At 36.5% G+C, this 22,453-nt stretch overlaps 1 protein-coding gene across 1 annotated transcript; it reads left to right on the forward strand.

Annotated features, from left to right (window-relative positions):
- The first annotated feature begins 8,464 nt into the window (after positions 1–8,464).
- LOC126585927 (methylthioribose kinase-like) lies at positions 8,465–19,794 on the forward strand. The gene is made up of 7 exons (XM_050250503.1): positions 8,465–8,611; positions 8,848–9,057; positions 9,443–9,752; positions 10,237–10,411; positions 10,507–10,708; positions 18,748–18,959; positions 19,429–19,794. Exons 2-7 carry the CDS (start codon positions 8,872–8,874, stop codon positions 19,595–19,597), a joined length of 1,254 nt encoding a protein of 417 aa, XP_050106460.1. The 5' UTR covers positions 8,465–8,611; positions 8,848–8,871; the 3' UTR covers positions 19,598–19,794.
- The last annotated feature ends 2,659 nt before the right edge of the window (positions 19,795–22,453 follow it).

Genomic DNA, 22,453 nt, shown 5'->3' on the forward strand with positions numbered 1-22,453 from the left:
TAAGCTGACTTAAAATTATGGGCTTAAACTAAAGCATAGTTAAACTAAATGGCCCATTGAATGCAAACTTAGACTATATGAATATGCATGCCAAATTTACCTGAGTGGATGTCTTTGAAAACGCTTGCCATTTTGTGATTGAGAGCACGTGAGACAAACTTAGACTAAAATAATTACAACTGAAAACAAGCACTAGTCTAAGATTACAGACTTAGGCGTTTTGTTTAGGAATAGCCAATTTTACCCTAACAATCTCCCCTTTTGGCATTTCCTAGACAAAACCCTCAATCACAATATTATAGACATATAATATTATTAAAGACCATGCATAACATCAAAGTCTGTAACCTGCACACACTCAAACAAGAAAACATGTGACGCACGAAAGATATAAGTTTCTGAAAATAAAAGTATTTATCTATAAAAGCAAGCAACAAAAAACAATCAGGTTTTCGAATTTCTATTTCTCCCCCTAAATATAAGCTTCCTACTTCTCCCCCTTTTTGTCTAGAAAGGTCAAAGGCCTTAGAGGTAACCATCAGGTGCAGTCAGCGGAAGATAAGTGGAACATAACAAAATGTGATGGAGAAAGATTTCCTTTCTATGAACTAGGACCTCTTCGGAAGAATAAAAGTGGGGACGAAATTGGGAGGGAAAAGAATGCAAGTGCAATAGTCGAAAAGCGAAACATGAAAAGAAATGCATCTTTCATATTGTTAAGCTCCCCCTAAACAAATGCTTTAAAAAAATAATGAAATGCAACACACAAATGATATGATTTTTTATTTTTTTTATTTTTTTATTTTTAAATTGTATGAGAAGCATATAATTGTTCCAACAAGAATGAAAGAGTGCAAAAACACATGTAGTTCTGAATCTTCATTCACAAGCTAACATTATCCCTAAAACATAACATGTATGAGTATAGTTGCAAGTATAGCCGAAAGTTGATACTACACAAATGTAATTAAGTCTTAAAGGACCAACTTAACTTTAACCCTTAAGCTCACAAGATATACGCTCGAATTTTCATTCAAAGTGTTTGGGGGTAAGTGTATACACTCAAAAGATCATTACATGAATGTTCTGTCATAGGCTTGCAGATTGATCTCATCTCCACACATCAAAAATGACCTTCTTTGGATCAAGTAGGTCTTTTTGAAGGGTTGTAATGGGGCTTCAGGTACTCGGTTAAAGAAATGAAGGATATAGGAAACACAAAGTCTAAGAAACTAATAGAGTAGTTGGAAATGAAACCAAGAGAGAAATACAACAACGAACCAGGTAACTTAGCACTCAATTGAGTAGTTGGATTTAAGACATGAACGACATACAACCGCACAATTCATTTGAGATGATTCTTGCTCTTCATTTAAACCAACACACTTGATTTCTTATAATGCTGGCAGCTCACTTATGATTCATAGTGACTTCTTTTCCCTTTTTCTTCTTTTGCTCTTCATTTGTAGTTGGTTTTCTTCACAAAATTTGCATCTTCAACCTTTAAATAACCTTGAACTCTCTCTTTTGAAAAACGTACTCTACTAGCTTCTTAGTAGGGTAGGAAATTTTTAATATAAGAGGCTAGGTAAGGAAAATATAGGTTTAAGAACAAAAGGTTTACATATAGGCTCAAAAGGGTTAACTAGGGGAAAACATGTAAGGCACTGGCATATATGGCAATGATGGTAAGTCCTAATGCCTACCATCGTTTCCAAAATAGATTAATATATGATACAAAGTTTTGAGAGGTCTCAAAGCAAGTTCTAGAGAAGCAAAACACAAAAGATCACACACATGAAAAAAATAAGAGTGTATGAAAAATGCACACACTATATTTAGGCACAAAAGCTCACATGGGTGCGGGTTTTACTCAAGTTAAACATGTTCAACTCATTAACATTGATATATTATCAACAAAAGGCTATTGTCCACAACAGAGTCAAACATATCATGCTAGGGTCATGTTATCAAGTGAACAAAGCTAGAACTCATATGAAATCATACTTTTCCATTTTACCTCATACATTTTTTTTTTTCATTTTTTTTTTAACAAGAAGAAAGACAAAAAATGCAGTATTTATGCTATATGAACATGCAAGCATACATTAATGAAAACATTTGCAAAGAGAGAGCTTAGTCAATATAAACAACTTGAAGGTGGAGATAAATTGACAAGTATACCACTTTGATTCTCTTTTCTTCTCCAAACTTGTCTCACTTTTGGAACTAAAGTACTTGGTACAGATATAATTCTTGCAATCCGATTAATCTCTTTCAAATAAGTCACAAATTGTTCCTTAAGATTTTCTTTTTCAAAGTTCTTTGAAACTTTTTCTTGAGAAGAATTTTTCTTTCTAAGCTTATTGCACTTAGGCCGGACGTGACCAGGAATCCCACAAAGATGACATATAGGAATGAACTTCCTAGATTGTTTGGGTTTGTTAAGATTAATTGAAGTCTTGACAGGATTTGACACATGTGCCAAGATTGTAGATGTTTCGGGAGTAAGACCTAAACATTTATCGTCACCTACTTTCAACCTAGGAATATCAGAGGCTTTGACAAATCTGGTGACAGAAGAAGAACTTGTAGTCTTTGTAGACTCGAATCCTAGACCTCCTTTGTCTCCAAAACTTTTTCCATAGCTAAGCATCTTGTCAATTTTCCCCGAACCTATGCTCAACTCCTGAACTTTTCTTCTCATCTCAACCACTTCATCCTCAAGAGCTTTCTTATCAGACGAGAGAGTGTTAATTGTGGTTTGTAGAATGTGAATCTTCTCTAATAGCGACTCTCGCAGTTTCTCTCCATTGTCCAACTGAGATTGATGCTCAACTTCAACTTCTTTCTTTTCACTTTCAACAAATGCAAGTTTCTTCTTCAAGTTAGAGTTATCCTTCTTTACTTGCACACTGATGTCATAGAGATCAGAATATTTTCTCAAGACTTCTTCCAAGTCAGGTTCTTCAACAAATGAACCTTCTGTGTCATATCCATCAACAGTTCCTATAAACGCAATCGTATCCTTCTCAGATTCTGACGTAGATGCATCCCCTGAATCACTATCGCTCCAAGTGACCTTCATTGCCTTATTCTTCTTCTCTTTTCTCTTGATAGTGTTTGCACACTCAGAAGCAATGTGTCCATAGCCTTGACACTCATGGCACTGAACCCTATTGTTAGAACTCCTATGTTCACTAGTTCTAGATGATCCAGAGGCTTTGTCATGTGAGACATCTAGAGAACGAACGTTTTTTGAGTTCGAACCTGAGTTGGTTCGTTGCTCACGACCCTTGGAATTTTGAAACTTGAGAAACCTTCTAATTTGCATGGTTAATTCAACCAATTCATCTTCGGACAAGTCTTCAATTGAGCCATCACTTTCTTCTTCTTTGACAGCTTTGAGAGCAATGCTTTTCATCTTCTTGGAATCAGGAAGCTCTAACTCGTACGTTTGCAGAGACCCAATCAATTGCTCAAGCTTGTAGGTGTGTAGATCTTTCGATTCCTCAATCGCTGTCCTCTTAGCATGAAACCTCATAGGAAGTGATCTTAAGATCTTTTTCACAATCCTATGCTCAGGAATACTATCACCAAGATTATGACAGCCATTGACAATTACGCTAAGCTTAGCATAAAAGTCAGAGAAACTTTCATCATCAGACATTGTGATATTTTCGAATTTTGTGATGAGATGTTGAAGTTTGGATTCTTTAACAGTTGAGTTACCCTCATGAGTAACTTCAAGAATGTCCCAACCTTCTTTCGCCGTTGTACACTTACTTATGTAATTGAATTGTTCAGGCGAAACGGCTGTGAATAAAGCATTCAAAGCCCTTTGGTTAAAAGTGCTAGAGCTACGCTCATCATTGCTCCATTCTTTCCTAGGCTTAAGCTTAGATATAGACACAGAGGACTCTCCTTTACCTTTGGTTTCTTCAATCGTCGGAGGTTCCTAACCTTCTTCAACAGCAAGCCACACCTTGTCATCTTGTGCCCACAAAAACGATTTCATTTTCGCCTTCCACGCAGCATAGTTGTCACCATCAAAATGTGGTGGATGAGAAACTGAACCCATAGCACGATTCATCCTAGACTACCCACGGATCTCACTAGGTATTTTTAGTGACCTGCTCTGGTGCCAATTGAAAGTTCTAGGATGGTACTAGTTTAACCTAGAGGGGGTGAATAGGTTCCAATTTAAAAATCCAATTCAATTTTCAATTTAATTTTCAGTTCTCAAATTAATTCCACATTCACATCACATATAAACTATCCTACACATATGCAATTATAAAGATAAATAAAATGTGCACACATGATGTAGGATTTAACGAGGCAAAACCCACCACTGGGAAAATCCTCGGGCTCCCAAGCCAGGACAAACACTAAGAGAAATTAGTACAGAAAGACTTACAAAACTCATCAACTAGACACACATACTAGTAGGCAGTTTTTTCTCCGCGCTTTGCTACTCGATCTCTCTTCAGCCTTCGAGTGGAAGTGGCACGACACTAACGCGGCCGTCAATCACTGTCACCTCGAACTTTGTAGATACTAACACGATCATGCAGAATGTATGAAATGAAATGATTTTGAAAATCAACCAATTATGAAAATCACAAGGCACATTTTCATAATTGATTTCAATTGAAGCACAATGAAAAACCAGTGAACAAAACTAAATTTTTCTTTAAAAGAAAAAATACGTGGATACAACTGATTTTTTTCTACCATAAACCTCACAGGAAAAATACGATTTTTCTTTTGAAAACACAGGCTGCTGACCGACATGGAAAACAAACTTTCTACTGTTATATGAATGACGATGCATTCAGTGCATGGTGCTGCATCAAATGAAAACTACAATACATACCTTCCGAGCATGCAGCAATATATAAGAATATATATGTATTCTAAAACATGCAGCAAGTATATATATATATATATAACTTAAACAATGAAAGTGCAGCAGCAATCCAAGACTAAAAAACCTTATTCTCATATAGTAGCAGCATCCTTTTCACTTTCACGAAAACGCAAAGGCAGCAACACAAAAACTCTTTTGTTTGTCTTTCAAAACATGCAGTAATATCGGAGTGCGACGGCAACACCAAAACTAAAAAAAAATCTTTTTAATCTCTGCAGCCGTGCTAAACCAAGTAATTAGGACCCCTATTTATATGTGTGTATATATGCTAGGGTTTTTAAGCTGACTTAAAATTATGGGCTTAAACTAAAGCATAGTTAAACTAAATGGCCCATTGAATGCAAACTTAGACTATATGAATATGCATGCCAAATTTACCTGAGTGGATGTCTTTGAAACGCTTGCCATTTTGTGATCGAGAGCACGTGAGACAAACTTAGACTAAAATAATTACAACTGAAAACAAGCACTAGTCTAAGATTACAGACTTAGGCGTTTTGTTTAGGAATAGCCAATTTTACCCTAACAGTAATCCAAAAGCTAAAATCACACCCTCTTAATCAGAACTTCATTGTAGACGTACTCTCTTTCCCTCTTAATTGCTTCTTAGGGCCTCTTTGTTTTGATTTTCATCATCCAATTTGTTAAATTTCTTGTTAATTTCGGGGTACTACCAGTTTTCTGCTGCCTCTAATTTCACACTTCAAAAAGATATGCCTCTAATTTATGATAAATTTTGCCAATTTGCATCTCTTGATTTGGAAAGGTACAACTCCAATTGCTTTGTTTTCCAAAGCCATCTTAGCATTTGCATCCCCAATTGTAGAACAATAGCTAATCCAATTGCTAATCTTCGCATCTGCATCACCAATTCACCATTATCTTTTGATTTTGAGTGCCTTTATCGAATAGAAGGTAACTACACAGTTTTATATCTTCGATATACAAATATCAGCACTGTTTTCTTTTGTTTACTAAATACATGCATAATCTGTGGTTTGTTTGAACTTTGATAATATGTCAAACTTATAATCTCTCTTTATCTCTTTGTTTGCTGTGCTATAATCTGCCTTCCCCCGCCTTTTCGTCTGTAAAATGTTTGAATATAGTCATATTAGGAGTCTTAATATGATCATTCTTCTATTTCTTAGATTCGAAATGTTTTTAATCTCATTTATTTGTGTAGCTTTGGTCATTTGTCTAAAATTTAATCAGATTTGGTCCTCGAATTCTCTGAATTGCTAATGGATTTATTTTCTTTAGAAATTTCAGAAATTCTGGTCGTGAGAGGAAGAAGCTGGTTCCTTGCCATTTTTAGGTATATAATTATGCGCCCTGATTGCATGTTCAAAGCCTAATTAGTTATGTACATTTTTTATTTATCTTTGTAAAGCTTTCATGCTTGGATTTTAAATATATGATTGATTTGTGAGAAATAAATGAAAAAAAAGAATCTAGGGGACATTCTTATTTTTGGATTTTCTCCTCTGCATTGTTTCTTGAATGAATTTGGATTAATAGATGCAAGGGTACAACAACAGGTGGGGTGTAAATTAAAGGTCTAGATGTAACCATTTGTGGGTTTAAAATTGATTAGAAAATATGAAAGAATACTGCGTTCTCTGATTTTTTTATTTTTTTGCTGTTTGCTGTTGTGATTACATGTTAGTTTATACTCATTTTTAAAGAACTATGTATGGTAGTTGTTAAATATTGTGGCATTTGAAAATCCTTAGTTTTGTATTGGATTTCAATATTGTCCCCTACATGTAGTGATTAAAGGGCTATTGATTATTTTCAAATTTTTTAGTACAGTTAGGTCAGGTTTTGAGGGATGGTTGTCTCTATATATTTGTTTCATTTTTTCTCATTTTGGGTATTCTTCTCTCTGTTCTATGTATTTATTCTTTGTTTTAAGGTCAATTGCCTATTTTTATTTTATGAATTTTTTTGTGGGTTTTCAATTTGTTAATTTGTGACTCTGTGTTTAGATTTTAATTTCTTTTTTCGTTTATGATTAAATCGATGTTGGGTTTTGGTTGTTGAAAATTTGATTTTTTCTGCTTAAGCTTCTTGGCATTTTTTCTGGGATTTTTAGGCTTTTAGTTGCAAGGGTAACAGAAAATCCCAGAAATCGGTATTGGTATTTGTATTAATGAATTTCCATTTTCTCTCCCAAAACAATTTGTTAATTGAAAATTGTTTTCTTTCTGCAAAAGGTGGTAGTGATATTGGATTTACATAACTACAAAGAAAAGAACAAGGCCTTGAAAGCAGTCTCTAGCCTTACAAGTATTAAGCATGTCGGTTTAATTTGGCTCCGTGAAAAATTTAGAAAATAATAAAAATGTAAAAACAATTCTGAATTATTTTTCATTCATCAGCACCCACTAAGTTCTTTGTATTGGTTAAGAAGTTAATGAAAATTTGTCAAGTTTTATGTCTCGATTCATAGATCATCCTTGCAAAAATTTAATTCAATCCGAAACCATTTGCCTATTTATCTATCAAGATAAAATTTTATTGTTTCTTATATAAAACAAACTATTCGTTAATTTATTTGAACTCAATTAGATGTCTTAAACATTTCCGATTTGACTAATATTTTGTAAGGATGATCTATGAGATGCAACTTGAAAAATAAATTATTCAGATCGTTAAAGTTCGATTTAGTGTAGACCCTACTGCTAATCCCCATTTTTATAAAAAAAAAAAGGAGTAATTAGGTTTTCATCCTTATTTTTACTACTCTATTGATTAAAACTTTATTACTTTTCAATTTTTGATCAAGGTCCTTTGTATTAATAATATCATTAATTATTTCAATAATAAAATATTTTTTATTTCTAAATATATTCATTTAATATTAAAAATATTACAATTAGTATATTTATATTTATGGCTAAATTTTTATCATATATTTTTATTTTTAGTTTGTACCCATTTTTAATTTGCAACCCTTTTTTAATTTGTACCAATTTTCATTTCAGTTTTAATTTGTACCCATATATTAATTTCTTTTTGTGCCCATATTTTTTAAAGTTTTATTTGTATGGTACCCATATTTTTTTATTTATTTGTACCCATTTTTATTTTTGCTAAATGTACCCATTTTGAAGAATGTACCCATGTTTTAATACAATAATTTTTTGGTTATTTTTTATGAATGTACCCATGTTTACACACACACACACACACACAATAGTATATTTATATTTTAATATTTTTAATCCCACAAATTATGGTTTTTTATTTAAAATCTCATTACTATAAACAACTATAAATTTTAATTTTTAATTTAAAAAATATAGTAACGTACATAGAAATAAATTATCAATTAATTTCAGGGACTTGGATCAAAAATTGAAAACCAACAAGATTTCAATCAAAAACTATTCATAACTAGGGACCGCATCCAAAGTCTCCCAAAAGAAAATAGGATTCCTTCCCTTAGTTTCCTTGTTAGGGAGTCTGTTTCAGATTGGAGAATCCGGTTCCACTCACGCCACATCCCAATTCAACCAATGAGAAAATCCACAAACGGACCAGATTCATTGCACCAATCCATACACAGTCTCCATCTTTCCTTTTCTATTTCCAGCGCATAAAAGTCCACAAATTCTCTCAAACCATCCAAATTCCAAATGAGCAATTTTGCTCACCACAATCATCTATAGTGTATGTTTACAATTTCATTTATCATCGTTATATAGTTTGAATTTCAAAATTCGTATAATTAATAAGTATAAATTTCAAAATTTAAATTCAATAATAAATAAAGTTGTAATGAGCGATAAATTTTTAGTTGTGACAGAAACAGAAGTTGTACATAACAGATTTTAATAGGAATGGTGGGTAATTTTATTTTTTAAGTTATTAATTTTTAACACGTATCCCACCGTTCATTTATTTAGTTACATCGCCGCTGCCGCTGCATCATGGCCTTCTCCGAGTTCCGGCCGCTGGACGAGAAGGTCCTCATAGAGTACATAAAGGCCACGCCTTCTCTCGCTTCTAAGCTCGGCAACAAGTTCGACAACTTAACCATCAAAGAAGTTGGCGATGGCAATCTCAACTTCGTCTTCATCGTCGTTGGTTCTTCTGGTTCTTTCGTCATCAAGCAGGTAAATAATTTTTGACCATTTGGGTAGTAATTGGTTCTTGGTGTTTGATCAAATTGTACTAATGGGTTTGTGGGATTTGATCAAATTTTGTTGGGTCCTACTCCAAAGTGTTTAATTTGTGTTCTAAGATTTTGACTTTGATAGGGGTAAAATTAAATCAGTGAGCTTTTGATGTCCTTTGATGAAATATGTTAATGGGTTTATGGTGTTAGATCAAATTTTGTTGGGTTCAACTCCAAAATGTTTTTCTTGGTTTCAGCTCCAATGGGGTCTATGTTTTGTTTTTGTTTTGTTTTTGTTTTGTTTTTTAACTTTGATTGGGTGAAAATGTAAAATTAGTGAGCTTTGGATGTCATCTGATGAAATACGTTGATTGGTTTTGCAGGCTCTTCCATATATCCGTTTGATTGGTGAGTCATGGCCAATGACAAAGGAAAGAGCATATTTTGAGGCATTGGCACTTAAAGAGCATGGAAGTTTGAGTCCTGATCATGTTCCTGAAGTGTATCATTTCGATCGGACCATGTCTTTGATCGGCATGCACTATTTGGAGCCCCCGCATATCATACTGAGAAAAGGGTTGATTGCTGGAGTTGAGTACCCCTTGCTGGCCGACCACATGTCCGACTATATTGCAAAGACTCTGTTCTTCACATCCCTTCTGTATCACAATACCACAGACCACAAAAAAGCTGGTATGTAATGTTTTCTTTTAGTTGATTTTGCTTTGCTTTCACATAGTTGTCATGTGCGTTTTTGTCATACACCTATGTCGCATGTGAAGGGATGTTTTTGTCCTGGATCTTGATTGGTTGAACATTTTGGTCCAATTCCAAAGTGGTATTGTTTTGAATCCTGCCAATAGTTTGATTGGTTGCGAGAGAAGAGAATAATCATGCACCATGTTCTCCAGTTGTGGTTCATAATTGGTTCACTTATACGTTAGCCAAAATGATTAGGGTAGTCATTGAGTTTATAGAATCATTGTCTTAGATTGATAATCTCTTGTTGACTTCTGTTTAGTTTAACACATGCCGTGAGTAAAGGAACTTGACTTGAACCTTAGTATTCTAAAATTGATTTCAAAGTGTACAGATTCAATTCCATTTCAGTTTTGCCTCATGAACAATCTGCTTTTGTATATCTATCATAACTCATCTTCATGCCCACTTTCTGCAGTTGCCGAATTTTGTGGCAATGTGGAGTTGTGCAGGCTCACTGAGCAGGTTGTTTTTTCTGATCCTTACAAAGTATCTCAATATAACCGATGGACTTCTCCTTATCTTGATTCGGATGCTGAGGCTGTGCGGGGGGATAATGCTTTGAAGCTTGAAGTTGCTGAGTTGAAATCCTTGTAATGAAACCATCGAATCTTTGTAGCAGTATTACTCTCTATGTCATGTTTTCATTTTAATTGTCATTTGAACGATCAAATTGCCTCTTGTGTAGGTTCTGTGAGAGAGCACAAGCCCTAGTACATGGAGATCTTCACACTAGTTCTGTAATGGTGACTCATGATTCAACTCAAGTTATAGATCCAGAGTTTGCATTTTATGGACCAATGGGTTTTGATATTGGAGCTTTTCTGGGCAACTTGATTTTGGCTTTCTATGCACAAGATGGGCATGCTAATGACCAGAATGATCGAAAAGTATGTCCTGGTCCATTTCATCTTAAATCATTACCTTTAACTCATTGCTTTCTACTATTCTTTTCTTCTTGATGAATTGTTTTCATGTTTTTCAGTTCTTGTGATGTTATTTTGTTTTTCAGTGTTATTTGTCTTTTGCATATAATTTCTTATGTTGTATTTCAGTGTGATGATTCTAAATTGTTGTTAAGTCATTTAGTTCTGTAAATGTATATTGTTATTGTTCCCCTGTATCTGTTTACTTTTATTTGCAAACGAAAGCGAATTCTAACAAAGTACCAATATCAATGTTGTAGGTGAAAGTTAAAACAAACAATCTCAAACTAACACAAGAGATTTACGTGGTTCGGCGTAAAGCCTACATCCACGAGCGAAGCACATCGAGGAATTTCACTAAACAAATGGAGATTACAAAAGAGTGTTTAAACTCTCACAACCCAAATCCCACAAATTACAAACCCTAAACCAAACGAGTAGAGAACCCAAACAAACGGAGAAGATTCTCCCAAATTGCTCTCTAACTCACAAACTCACAAATTGACTCTCACCAAATTGCCACACGAATGAGCCACACGAAATACACTAACCCTAAGGTCCTATTTATAGTGCATAGGACTTAGGTTACAATAAGAATTCTAATAGGAAGTAAATCCAAATCCAAATCAAATAGGTAATTAACAAAATCTCTCCACCAAGGAAACCAACTAAGAAGTCAAAATTCAAACCCAAATAGGACACCAAAACCAAATAGGTAACACAAACCTAATTTTTTGCATCATCCTAATTTTGAGCCGTAAGAACTCCGCCTGTGTAAGTTTATCTTACATTGCCGGTCCCAAGCCCGAATAAAGGAGGAGGGGGAGGGCGTCAGGTAGTCGACAGCCGGCACTCCTAGGTTACGTCGAATCCTTATGAAAATGAATCCATAATGAAATCGCGCTAAAGCTAGGGCGTCACCCGTAAGTGGCGTGCTGTTTGGCCCGAGCACAGTGATAAGTGAGCAAGGGTCGTTGTATCTCCATCGGCACCAGGATGCAGTGTTAAATGAGCAAGGGGGCCATAGAAACTTGTTTTTGAACGACTCCACTCAAAGTTGTTTGGGAGCATATGCTCCTATCAACTTTACACAGGATACACAAAAGAAGTACTTTGATCCTATTAGACGGGGGATGGTGAAGAAGCTAGGACAGAAGGGTATAGTTCAAGAGAGTAGAATGCGTTTAGGAACGTGGAATATAGGAACCTTAACAGGAAAATCTATGGAAGTAGTGTAAGTTATGGTGAAGAGAAGGATAAATATTATTTGCCTACAAGAAACTAAGTGGGTTGGTCTTAAAGCAAAGGATCTAGAAAACTCAGGGTTTAAACTTTGGTATTCGGGCACAAATAGAACGAGAAACGGTGTTGGCATCATCGTGGACAAGACCTTGACACAAGATGTTGTAGATGTCAAGAGGGTAGGAGATAGAATCATGGCAATCAAGATTGTAATAGGACAAGAACTCATCAATGTGATTAGTGCGTACGCACCTCAAGTACGGTTGGATACGAGTTCGAAGGAGAATTTTTGGGAAGACCTTGGAGACTTGGTGCAAGGAATTGCTCAGACGGAGAAGTTATTTATAGGAGAAGATTTAAATAGACACGTGGGCAAGGAGACAGGCAACTATGGAGGTTTTCATGGTGGCCATGGTTTTGGGGAGAGACACGAGGATGGGGAAGCTATCTTGGATTTTGCAATGGCATATGATTTCTTCTTAGCCAACACCTTCTTTAAGAAGAGAGAAGAACATGTGATCACCTACAAGAGTGGGTTGACAAAAACCCAAATAGATTTTCTTCTAATGAGGAAAGGGGATCGTATAACTTGTAAGGATTGCAAAGTTATACCGGGAGAGAGCTTGGCTAATCAACATCGCTTGTTGGTGATGGATGTACATATCAAAAGAGTGAGAAAAGAACAAGACTTGGAAGTGCCCAAGGACTAGATGGTGGAATCTAAAAGGAGAAAAACAAGTCATTTTCAAAGAGAAAGGAATCACTCAGTGTGTGTGGGATAGAGAGGGGGAAGCTAGCCAAAGGTGGGATTCCATGGCTAGTTGTATCTGAAAAGTAGCAAAAGAGGTATTAGGAGAGTCCAAGGGCTTTGCTCCACACCAAAAGGAATCTTGGTGGTGGAATGAGGAGGTACAAACAAAGGTGAAGGCTAAGAAGGAATGTTGTAAAGCCTTATACAAGGATAGGACCGATGAAAATGGTGAAAGGTATAGAAGAGCGAAGCAAGAGGCGAAGAAAGCTGTGAGAGAAGCTAAGTTAGCAGCTTATGACGATATGTATAAGCGACTAGATACCAAAGAAGGAGAGTTTGATATCTATAAACTAGCTAGAGCAAGGAAAAAGAAGACAAGGGACCTAAACCAAGTGAGGTGCATCAAGGATGAGGATGGAAAGGTTCTTGCTACAAAGAACACGGTCAAAGACAAATGGAGAGGTTATTTTCATAATCTTTTCAATGAATGACATGAAATGAGTACTTCTTTAGGGGAGTTGAGTAACTCAGAAGAGTGTAGAAACTACTTCTTTTATCGTTGAATCAGGAAGGAAGAAGTGGTTGTAGCTTTGAAGAAGAAGAAGCATATAAAAGCAGTGGGCCCAGATGATATACAGATCGAAATGTGAAAAGTCTTGGGAGAGACAGGTATAGCATGGCTCACTGACCTTTTCAATAGGATTTTGAAAACGAAGATGCCAAATGAGTGGCGAAAGAGCACTTTGGTGCCTATCTACAAGAATAAGGACGATGTACAAAATTGCATGAACTATAGGGGTATTAAGCTAATGAGTCATACAATGAAGTTCTGGGAGTCATTGAGCATAGATTGAGGCAAGAGACACGGGTTTCGGACAATCAATTCGGGTTCATGCCAGGATGCTCAACCATGGAGACAATCCATCTCTTATGAAGATTGATGGAAAGATATAGAGATGGGAAAAAGGATTTACACATGGTCTTTATAGATTTGGAAAAAGCGTATGATAGGGTCCCAAGAGACATTCTTTGGAGGATTTTAAAGAAGAAAGGAGTACGAGTAGCATATATCCAAGCTATAAAAGATATGTATGAATGAGCAAAGACTGTCGTAAGAACTCATGAATGACAAAGCGAAAACTTCCCCATAACTGTTGGATTAAATCAAGGCTCATCCTTAAGTCCTTACCTTTTTGCGTTGGTAATTGATGAGTTAATGAGACATATTCAAGATGATATTCCTTGGTGTATGCTTTTCGCAGACGATATAGTGTTGATAGATGAAACTCAGGAAGGGGTAAATGCGAAGCTTAACCTTTGGAGAGAAGTGTTGGAATCTAAAGGTCTTCGCCTAAGCCGATCAAAGACAGAATATATGGAGTGCAAGTTTAGACACATGAAGCTTGCAGCTCCCACTATATTGCTATGACCAAGAAGGGTAAAGGAATAGCAAAGAAAGGGCAACAAGGACGTTGGTTCAAAATTCGAAGAGGCACTACTCTCCGGATTTCGAAGAGGCATCACTTTCCACACGCAACATTAGCTCATGGGTACCACAGATCACTTTGCCAAAGATCTCTGACAAAGTTTAGGCACGTGAAGCTTGCAGCTCTCACTACATTGCTATGACCAAGAAGGTTAAAGAATAGCAAAGAAAGCGCAACATGGCCGTTGGTTCAAAAATCGAAGAGGCACCACTCTCCGGATTTCGCAGAGGCACCACTTTCCACGCCCAACATCAGCTCCTCGGGTACCACAGATAACTTTGCCAAAACTCTCTGACAAAGTTTAGACACATAAATTTTGAAGGTCTAACTACTATATTATTACCCACAAGAGTAAAGGAACAGCACCACTGCTTGATAACTGGAAAGTCCCTATGTGTGTCAACCTTTGTGCTCCGTGGCAAGGTAGACTAGCAAAAATGCCCAACTTTTACTCACATTCGAGAAAACACTTCCAACAAGATTGTTTGCTCCAAAATCGAAGAGGCACCGTCCTCCGAATCTCAAGAGCCAGACTCCCAACAGGATTATTTTCTCAAAAATCGAAGAGATACCACTCTCCAAATCTCAATAGCCAAACTCCTAGCATGATTGCTTTCTCAAAAATTGAAGAGGTATCGTTCTTCGAATCTCGAGAGCTAGATCTCCAACAAAATTGCTTGTTCGAAAACCGAAAAGACACTGCTTTCTAAACTTCGAGAGCCAGATTTCTTTGGATAAAGCTTGTCTGTAATCTTCACACGCAACATCAGCTTTCCAGATACCACAGCCCACTTTTTCAATGTGCTCTGACAAAGTTAAAACACGTGAAGCTTGCAGCTCACACTACATTGCTATGACCAAGAAGGGTAAAGGAATAGCATTACTACTTGTTGTTAGGGAGACTCCTATATATGTCGACCTCCATCCTCAACAGACAGGCAGACCTGCAAAAATGCTCAACCATTCCTCATATCTGAGAGGGCACTCCCAACGAAGCTTCTCGAAATACTCAGCTTTCTTTACCCCCCCCGATAATACCTCTGCAAACAACCTACACCAGAGTAAGAATATCTCATATCATCAGGGTTAAAAGCAAGAGTATCCCATATCATGCTTTTTCCCTGTCTTTTCCTTTGGCCTTGTTCTTACCTGCAAGACAAGGAGAAAGAGAACAATCAGTCAACATTTGGAATCAAGCAACTGACTGCCTGGAACCCCTTACCTGATTACTTACCTGGCATTGCTCTTGAGTACTCATCTTCAACATCTTATGCTTCCAGAGAAGATACCACATCTGCCTGAGGAACAGATAGGGCAAGTGAGAAGGATACAAGGAAGCATGTGGAGACAAGCGTAACAGAACACGTGCCGATACATCCACTACTTTATCAACAGCAAAAGTATCCCATATCATCAGGGTCGAACGTACTCTAAATTTGATGGACTTGTTTTGACCCTCAAATTCTTCAGTCGGCCTTATACTCTGGAGGAAACCAGAAAACCCTCCAGCCCAGTTCAAGAATAAGCCTTATGGAAAGTTACTTCTTCAAAAGCAAAAGTATCTCATATCATCTCTTCTCCTTTTTCTTCTCTTTATCCTTCATGCTGCCTGCAAGATAAGGAGAATGAGAACAATCAGCCGGAACTCGAAATCAAACTTCTGATCTGGGACTAATTGCTTGGAGCTCTGATTGCTTACCTTGTCTGTCACCTCTTTCAATAGATCTCCTAGCTCGGCGACTTGGGGAACTCCTACTACATGGTTTGTATCGCTCTTGACCAAGCCTGAAACTACAAGTAAGCTTCAAGTGAAATTGATACATTACCTTGTGCATCTCCACCGGTTAAAGATACCATCCCTGGATGGAGGAAGAGTACTTCCAGAGAAGATGTCATATCTACCTATGACACAGATAAGGCAAGTGAAGACGATACCACACTTCGGTACTTAGAAGTTTTGTGATTACTCAGCGGCTTGAATCTTGCAAGTCCCCAACCGAGGAGCTTCCCTCACTCGGGAACTTAGGGGAACACTGTTTGTACCATACTTGACCAATCCCGAAACTACCGAGCACCGGTCAACGTTATACCGTTAAGGACCCAGAAGAGTTTCTCTCCAACCAGGAGGCCAATCACAAAGCGACACGTGTCAACATCGGAAGCCAATCACAACACGACACGTGTCAATGTTAGAACAAGGCTAGAAACTCTCTTTTATAAAAGGAGATCATTCTCCCACAATATTTCCTAATGTCATTTGTACTAAATCATTCACTTGTACTCACTAAAGGAGAGCTTGAACCTATGTACTTGTGTAAACCCTTCACAATTAATGAGAACTCCTTTACTCCGTGGACGTAGCCAATCTGGGTGAACCACGTACATCTTGTGTTTGCTTTTCTGTCTCTATCCATTTACATACTTATCTACAATAATGACCGGAGCAATCTAGTGAAGATCACAAACTTAATACTTTCTGTTGTACCAAAGTCCTCACTGATTTTGTGCATCAACAATCCTTAAGTCCTTACCTTTTTGCATTGGTAATGGATGAGTTAACAGGACTTATTCAAGATGATATTCCTTGGTGTATGCTTTTCGCAGACGATATAGTGTTGATAGATGAAACTCAGGAAGGGGTAAATGCGAAGCTTAACCTTTGGAGAGAAGTGTTGGAATCTAAAGGTCTTCGTCTAAGCTGATCAAAGACAGAATATATGGAGTGCAAGTTCGGTGCAAATGGAGGTCAAAATGAGTTAGGGGTGAGGATCGGAGATCAGGAAATACCAAAGAGCGATCGTTTTCGCTACCTAGGATCTATCTTGCAAAAAAACGGAGAATTAGATGGAGACCTCAACCATAGAATACAAGCTGGATGGATGAAGTGGAAGAGTGCATCCGACGTGTTGTGTGACCGTCATATGCCACTGAAGCTCAAGGGAAAATTTTATAGGACGGCAATAAGGCCGGCGATGCTGTATGACACAGAATGTTGGGCGATGAAGCATCAACACGTACACAAAATGGGTGTAGCGGAGATGAGGATGCTTCGTTGGATGTGTGGGCACACGAGAAAGGATAAGATTAGGAATGAGGATATCCGAGGTAAAGTAGGAGTAGCCGAAATTAAAGGAAAGATGAGAGAAAATCAGTTACGGTGGTTTGGACATGTGCAAAAAGGCCTACTGACGCTCCGGTTCGAAGATGTGACTACGGGATAGAGGTTCAGGGCCGAAGGGGTAGAGGAAGACCTAAGAAAACTTTGGAAGAGACCCTAAGAAAAAAGACTTAGAGTACTTGGATCTAACGGAGGACATGACACAAAACCGAGCGCAATGGCGTTCTAGGATTCATATAGCCGACCCCACTTAGTGGGAAAAGGCTTTGCTGTTGTTGTTGTTGTATCCTAATTTTGAGCCGTAAAACCCAACAGTGTCACCTATCAAGACCTTCCTAATCATCTTAGCTATCACATTAAATTGATCTTCAAGAGTTCTCAAATAATTTCATTACCTTCATGTTTGTGATTTGTTTTTTCGTTTTTGAAATGTAACCCGGTGGAGACCGGAAATGTTGTATTTCGATAACCATCCATTGGATAGTTGTGGACTGGAAATGTTGGCAACATCTGCTAGATGTTTCAGCGTAAGAAGCCGTCTCAGTTTCTGTAGTGAAATTGGTTGTCACCTTGTGAGTGTTCAAGTTGAAGAACAGATTAAAAATTAGAGAACGCTACCTCTTCAGTCAGTACTAGTAAAGTTAAAAGCTTGATTCTCTTTAGAGTGTTTTTAGAAACTTCTTAGGAAAAGGTAAAAATCAGAGAAGAATGTGATCCCAATTCAGTTTTCAAAATATAAGCTGGATTATAATTTATTTGTAAGATCGACATTTGAATAGAACAAATAGATGTAGAGTTTGTCTTCACATTCGACGGTGGATTTTAGATTTGCTTTAGTTTCAATAGTAGAAGGAGCATTGCTGTTTCTGGAAGTGGTGTTTTTTTTAAATACATTTTGAGTATTTGGAATTCCGGATGCTGTTTTGGTTGCCAGATAGTTTAGATTTAGTTATTGTTACTATTGGTATTTAAAAATGGTTTCCTACCAATGCCTGTGCCTGGCTTATGATGATCCAACAGCAGGGGTGTTTGTGCAACTAAAAGAAAACTTCATGTAGTTTCATTATAATTTCCGACTGTGTAAGGCCTGTTCTATAACATGTTAAACCTGAGAGTTATTGAGTAATAGTTCCAAGGGTGGAGCTGGGAAAGTTTATATGGGTGGGCTATCTTTCCTTTTGTGTTCGAGGTAGTCTAATTTTATCAAAGAAGGCTGTGCTAATTTCAAAATTAGACAACTTTGGCTTATAAAACTACATGCTGTTTTCTAAAATTCCAAAATTTAGGCTATAGCCCAGCCTAGCCATACTCTACCTCTGCCTAGTTCATAGTTCGACTTGCTATTATTAGTGTTTAGTTGTGGTGTGGTGTGATGGTCTTGTATGAAATTTGTTTTATGGTGCAGGCATACAAGGCTTGGATTTTGAGGACAATTGAAAACACTTGGAACCTTTTCGACAGAAAATTCCTTGCACTATGGGATGCGAACAAAGATTCTGGCGACGCATATCTACCTGCAATTTATAACAACCCTGAGCTTGTACAGCTTGTACAAAAGAAATTTATTAAAGATCTGCTTCATGACAGTCTTGGATTTGGTGCTGCAAAAATGATAAGGTGAGAAGGCAGACTGCATATTTCTTTAGTTCTCGCATTTGATGTTTTTGCACAAAAGAAATTTATTGGAAACTAATAATGAGATCTATTCAGAATCATGATCATGGATCGTTCATTTACGTTCATTCTTAACTGGAATCTTCTTCTGCGAATCGTTGGAATGGCCCATATGCAGAGACTGCTTTCTTGTTTGTAGTTTTGTGCCATTCTTACATGGTCTCTTGACTTCTTACCCGTTGCGTCTATGAGATTTTTGTTTTAGTAACTCAGTAGTCATTTTAAAACCAAGAGGAAGAGCTTCTAGACCAGAAAACACCGTGCTTAAAATAAATATTCCACGGTGAAGGATGGCCTACTAGAACAAACACCACAAAAACACACACACACACACACACACACACACACACAGTGCATCAAGAAACTGTTGAATTAATTTCGATAATAATGCTTTTATTTTTGTTTTTGACAGGCGAATCGTTGGAGTTGCTCATGTTGAAGATTTTGAGTCAATAGCGGATGCCAGCAAGCGGGCGGGTTGTGAGCGTCGAGCTCTTGAGTTAGCAAAGCTCCTTCTCAAGGAGAGGAAAAATTTTCAGGACATTAATGAAGTTATTTCAGCAATTCTTCAACACCAGTAACGTTACGACGTCTGAGACGGTTCTACGACAAATTGGCAGTATGTTTGATAATTTGAAACAGTGATTTCAGGGAAGAAATATACAAATTTGGTGTGGTTGCTTGTAATTCGATTTCGTAGGGCTATGAACATACCTAATAAAAAATGGCTTTTTTTTGCTTCTTTTATGTCATATATATCACTTCTATGCTTTGATTATGTCGCCTGTGAATTCTTAATGTCCTACTTGATCATCCCTCATCTGTTTTCCAAGCCTGTGAATACTTACACGAAGCCGATTTACAACCGTGACATCACAATTTAATAAGGCCATAACACGTGAAGATAAACTTACCCATCACACGGCACGGTGGAATCGGAATGCTGGCCAAGTTCCAGAGTCTGTATTGTTGTCCTTGCGATCATAGTCTAAAATATCCATAATATCTCAATATTTCTATCGAAATTTCCGTGTTTTTTTATTACCGATATTTCCGATATCATCGATATTTTAGACCTTGCTAAGTCACTCATTTATCTTACCATGCAATGTATAAAGTGTAAAATATTGTACTAATTCATTATATATAAATGATTATGGTGTGTTTAAATTTCTTTCATTAATTACTACATATTTTCTAAACTCACAATGTTTGCCAGCTCGCTATATAATCAACTTAAATCAGTTATATCTATCATGCAATGCGTTTCCTTCCAATTTTTTGTGATAAACTAATAGAGAATTGACTAAATAAACATCCTGCAAAGTTTCAATAAAAATTTCCAAATTTTTCTTACAATTTCCGTGGTTTTTATTCAATTTTTATTGATATCGATAATATCCCGATATTTCCATCGAAATTTCCGTGTTTTTGGATTACCGATATTTCCGATATTATCGATATTTTATACCTTACTTGCAATAATCCATTACAGTTCTACAATTTATTTTGCCCATATTTTCATAATTCTCCTTTACTTAAATCAAACGACTTGAAAAAGTTATATCTAAAAAGTGAAAAGAAGTATGTAGAAATCGTTTATCATTTTTTTTTCATTCTTTTCTTGTGAAAGAAAAGGAGGTACAAAAAATTCCACGTCATCTTAGTAATATCGTTCTGTTACTCGAACTTTAATGGAAAAAACCTATTCTCCAATGACTTTTTGGCCAAAATGGTTCCTGAGATTTGTCTAACTCCTCACTATAGTCCATGAGATTTGAAATCAATAGAAGTGGTCATTGAGATTGCCTATCATCTATCATTTTGGTCATTCGGTGAAAAATTATGTTAAATAAGGATCAAAATGACAAAATTGCCCTCAATATAATAAACAATAGGCTAAAATTATTTAACAAAAATTTAGGTTTTTTTTTTTTTGTCATTTTATCCTTATTTTATGGAGATTTTTCTCGGAATTACCAAAATGATTGATTGTGTACAAACTCATGGACTAATTCTATTGATTTCAAATCTTAGGGACCAAAGTGAGGAGTTATGCAAATCTCAGGGACTATTTTGGTTAAAAAGCCTTCTCCAATGTAAAGTGTATATTGCAACTTGATTGGAATTTAACCATCAGTTTGTGGAAAGTTGGAAACCTATCCAATTGCAGTAGATTGATACCGTGCCCTCCTGCTTAAGTAACCATTTTGTTGCTCTTACTTTATATATATAGATAGATAGATAGATAGATTAGCATCACAAATTCGTCAAGCCTAGTGGTTAATTGGAGGATCAATTAGAGCTACTAGAAACCCCTAAATTAGCTAAAACCCAGATAAGTGTCAATATCCTACATATACAACACAAAACAACAATTGGTAAGTACCTGGGTATTCATAACATTGTGTTCTGGAAAGATCCAATTAATGAACAAGAATTATTAAGAAGAGTGAAACAAAAGTTAGCGGGGTGGAAGACGAATACTATTTCTAAAGCAGGTAGATTAACTCTTATTAAGTCTAATCTAACTGGTATGCATAACCATATCATGTCTTACTTTAAGTATCCTCCTCGTGTAACAAAAAATTTAAACAAGGAATGTAGGGATTTCTTCTAGGGAAGAGATAGGAAACTTTATCCTTTAGCTTGAGATAAAGTTTGCATGGCTACATACCAAGGGGGACTAGGAATTAGAAGAGTGGATCATTTCAAAAATGTTTGTCTGGCTAAGTTAGGTTGGAAAGTTCTGAAAAAATGAGAACAATTGGTGGACGCAAGTGGTTAGAAGGAAATACTTAAGGAATAATGATTTTTTAAGTTGTAAGGTTAGACAAAACTATTCTATAGCCTGGAAAGGAATTTTAAATAGTAGACATGTTATCCACATGGGAATGAGATGAGTCGTGGGTAATGGTAGGGACATCCTTTTTTGGACCCATCGTTGGGTTTTTCCTTATCCACCTGCCCACCTCATTCCAGTTAATCAGTGTCAGAATATTAATTGGGAAGCTAAAGTTTGTGACTTTATTGATAATGGGAACTGGGACAAAGTTCGGCTTTCTCAAGTATTAGATTCAGATGTTGTGAAAAAAATCTGTTTGGTAACTATTCCCTTGCAGAATAAGGAAGATTACTTCATTTGGGATCATTCATCAACTGGTGAATTCTCAATTAAATTAGGTACTTGGATTCATAGTAATCAAAACCATGAAGTGAAGAGACAAAAGCTCCTTAAGAGGATGTGGAGGTTAATCATTCCCCCAAAGGTAAATTTTTTTGCATGGTTGCTTATTCAAGGAAAATTGCATACTAAGGTAAGATTGAGTAAATTCATTCAAAATGCTAACAATGATTGCCCGTTATGTGGCAAGGAGGAAGAAACACAAAATCATCTTTTTCGGAATTGTGATTTTGCAAAAGAAGTCTGGAAACAA

The sequence above is a fragment of the Malus sylvestris genome, chromosome 10 (genome assembly GCF_916048215.2).
Source record: "Malus sylvestris chromosome 10, drMalSylv7.2, whole genome shotgun sequence".
NCBI lineage: Eukaryota > Viridiplantae > Streptophyta > Magnoliopsida > Rosales > Rosaceae > Malus > Malus sylvestris.

Excerpts from the sequence above, each read along its gene's own strand:
- LOC126585927 (XM_050250503.1), top strand. The coding sequence starts at position 8,872 with ATGGCCTTCTCCGAGTTCCGGCCGCTGGACGAGAAGGTCCTCATAGAG. Across the intron at positions 10,412-10,506 it reads GTTGCTGAGTTGAAATCCTT|GTTCTGTGAGAGAGCACAAG; the intron begins GTAATGAAACCA and ends CCTCTTGTGTAG. Across the intron at positions 10,709-18,747 it reads ATGACCAGAATGATCGAAAA|GCATACAAGGCTTGGATTTT; the intron begins GTATGTCCTGGT and ends TTTATGGTGCAG.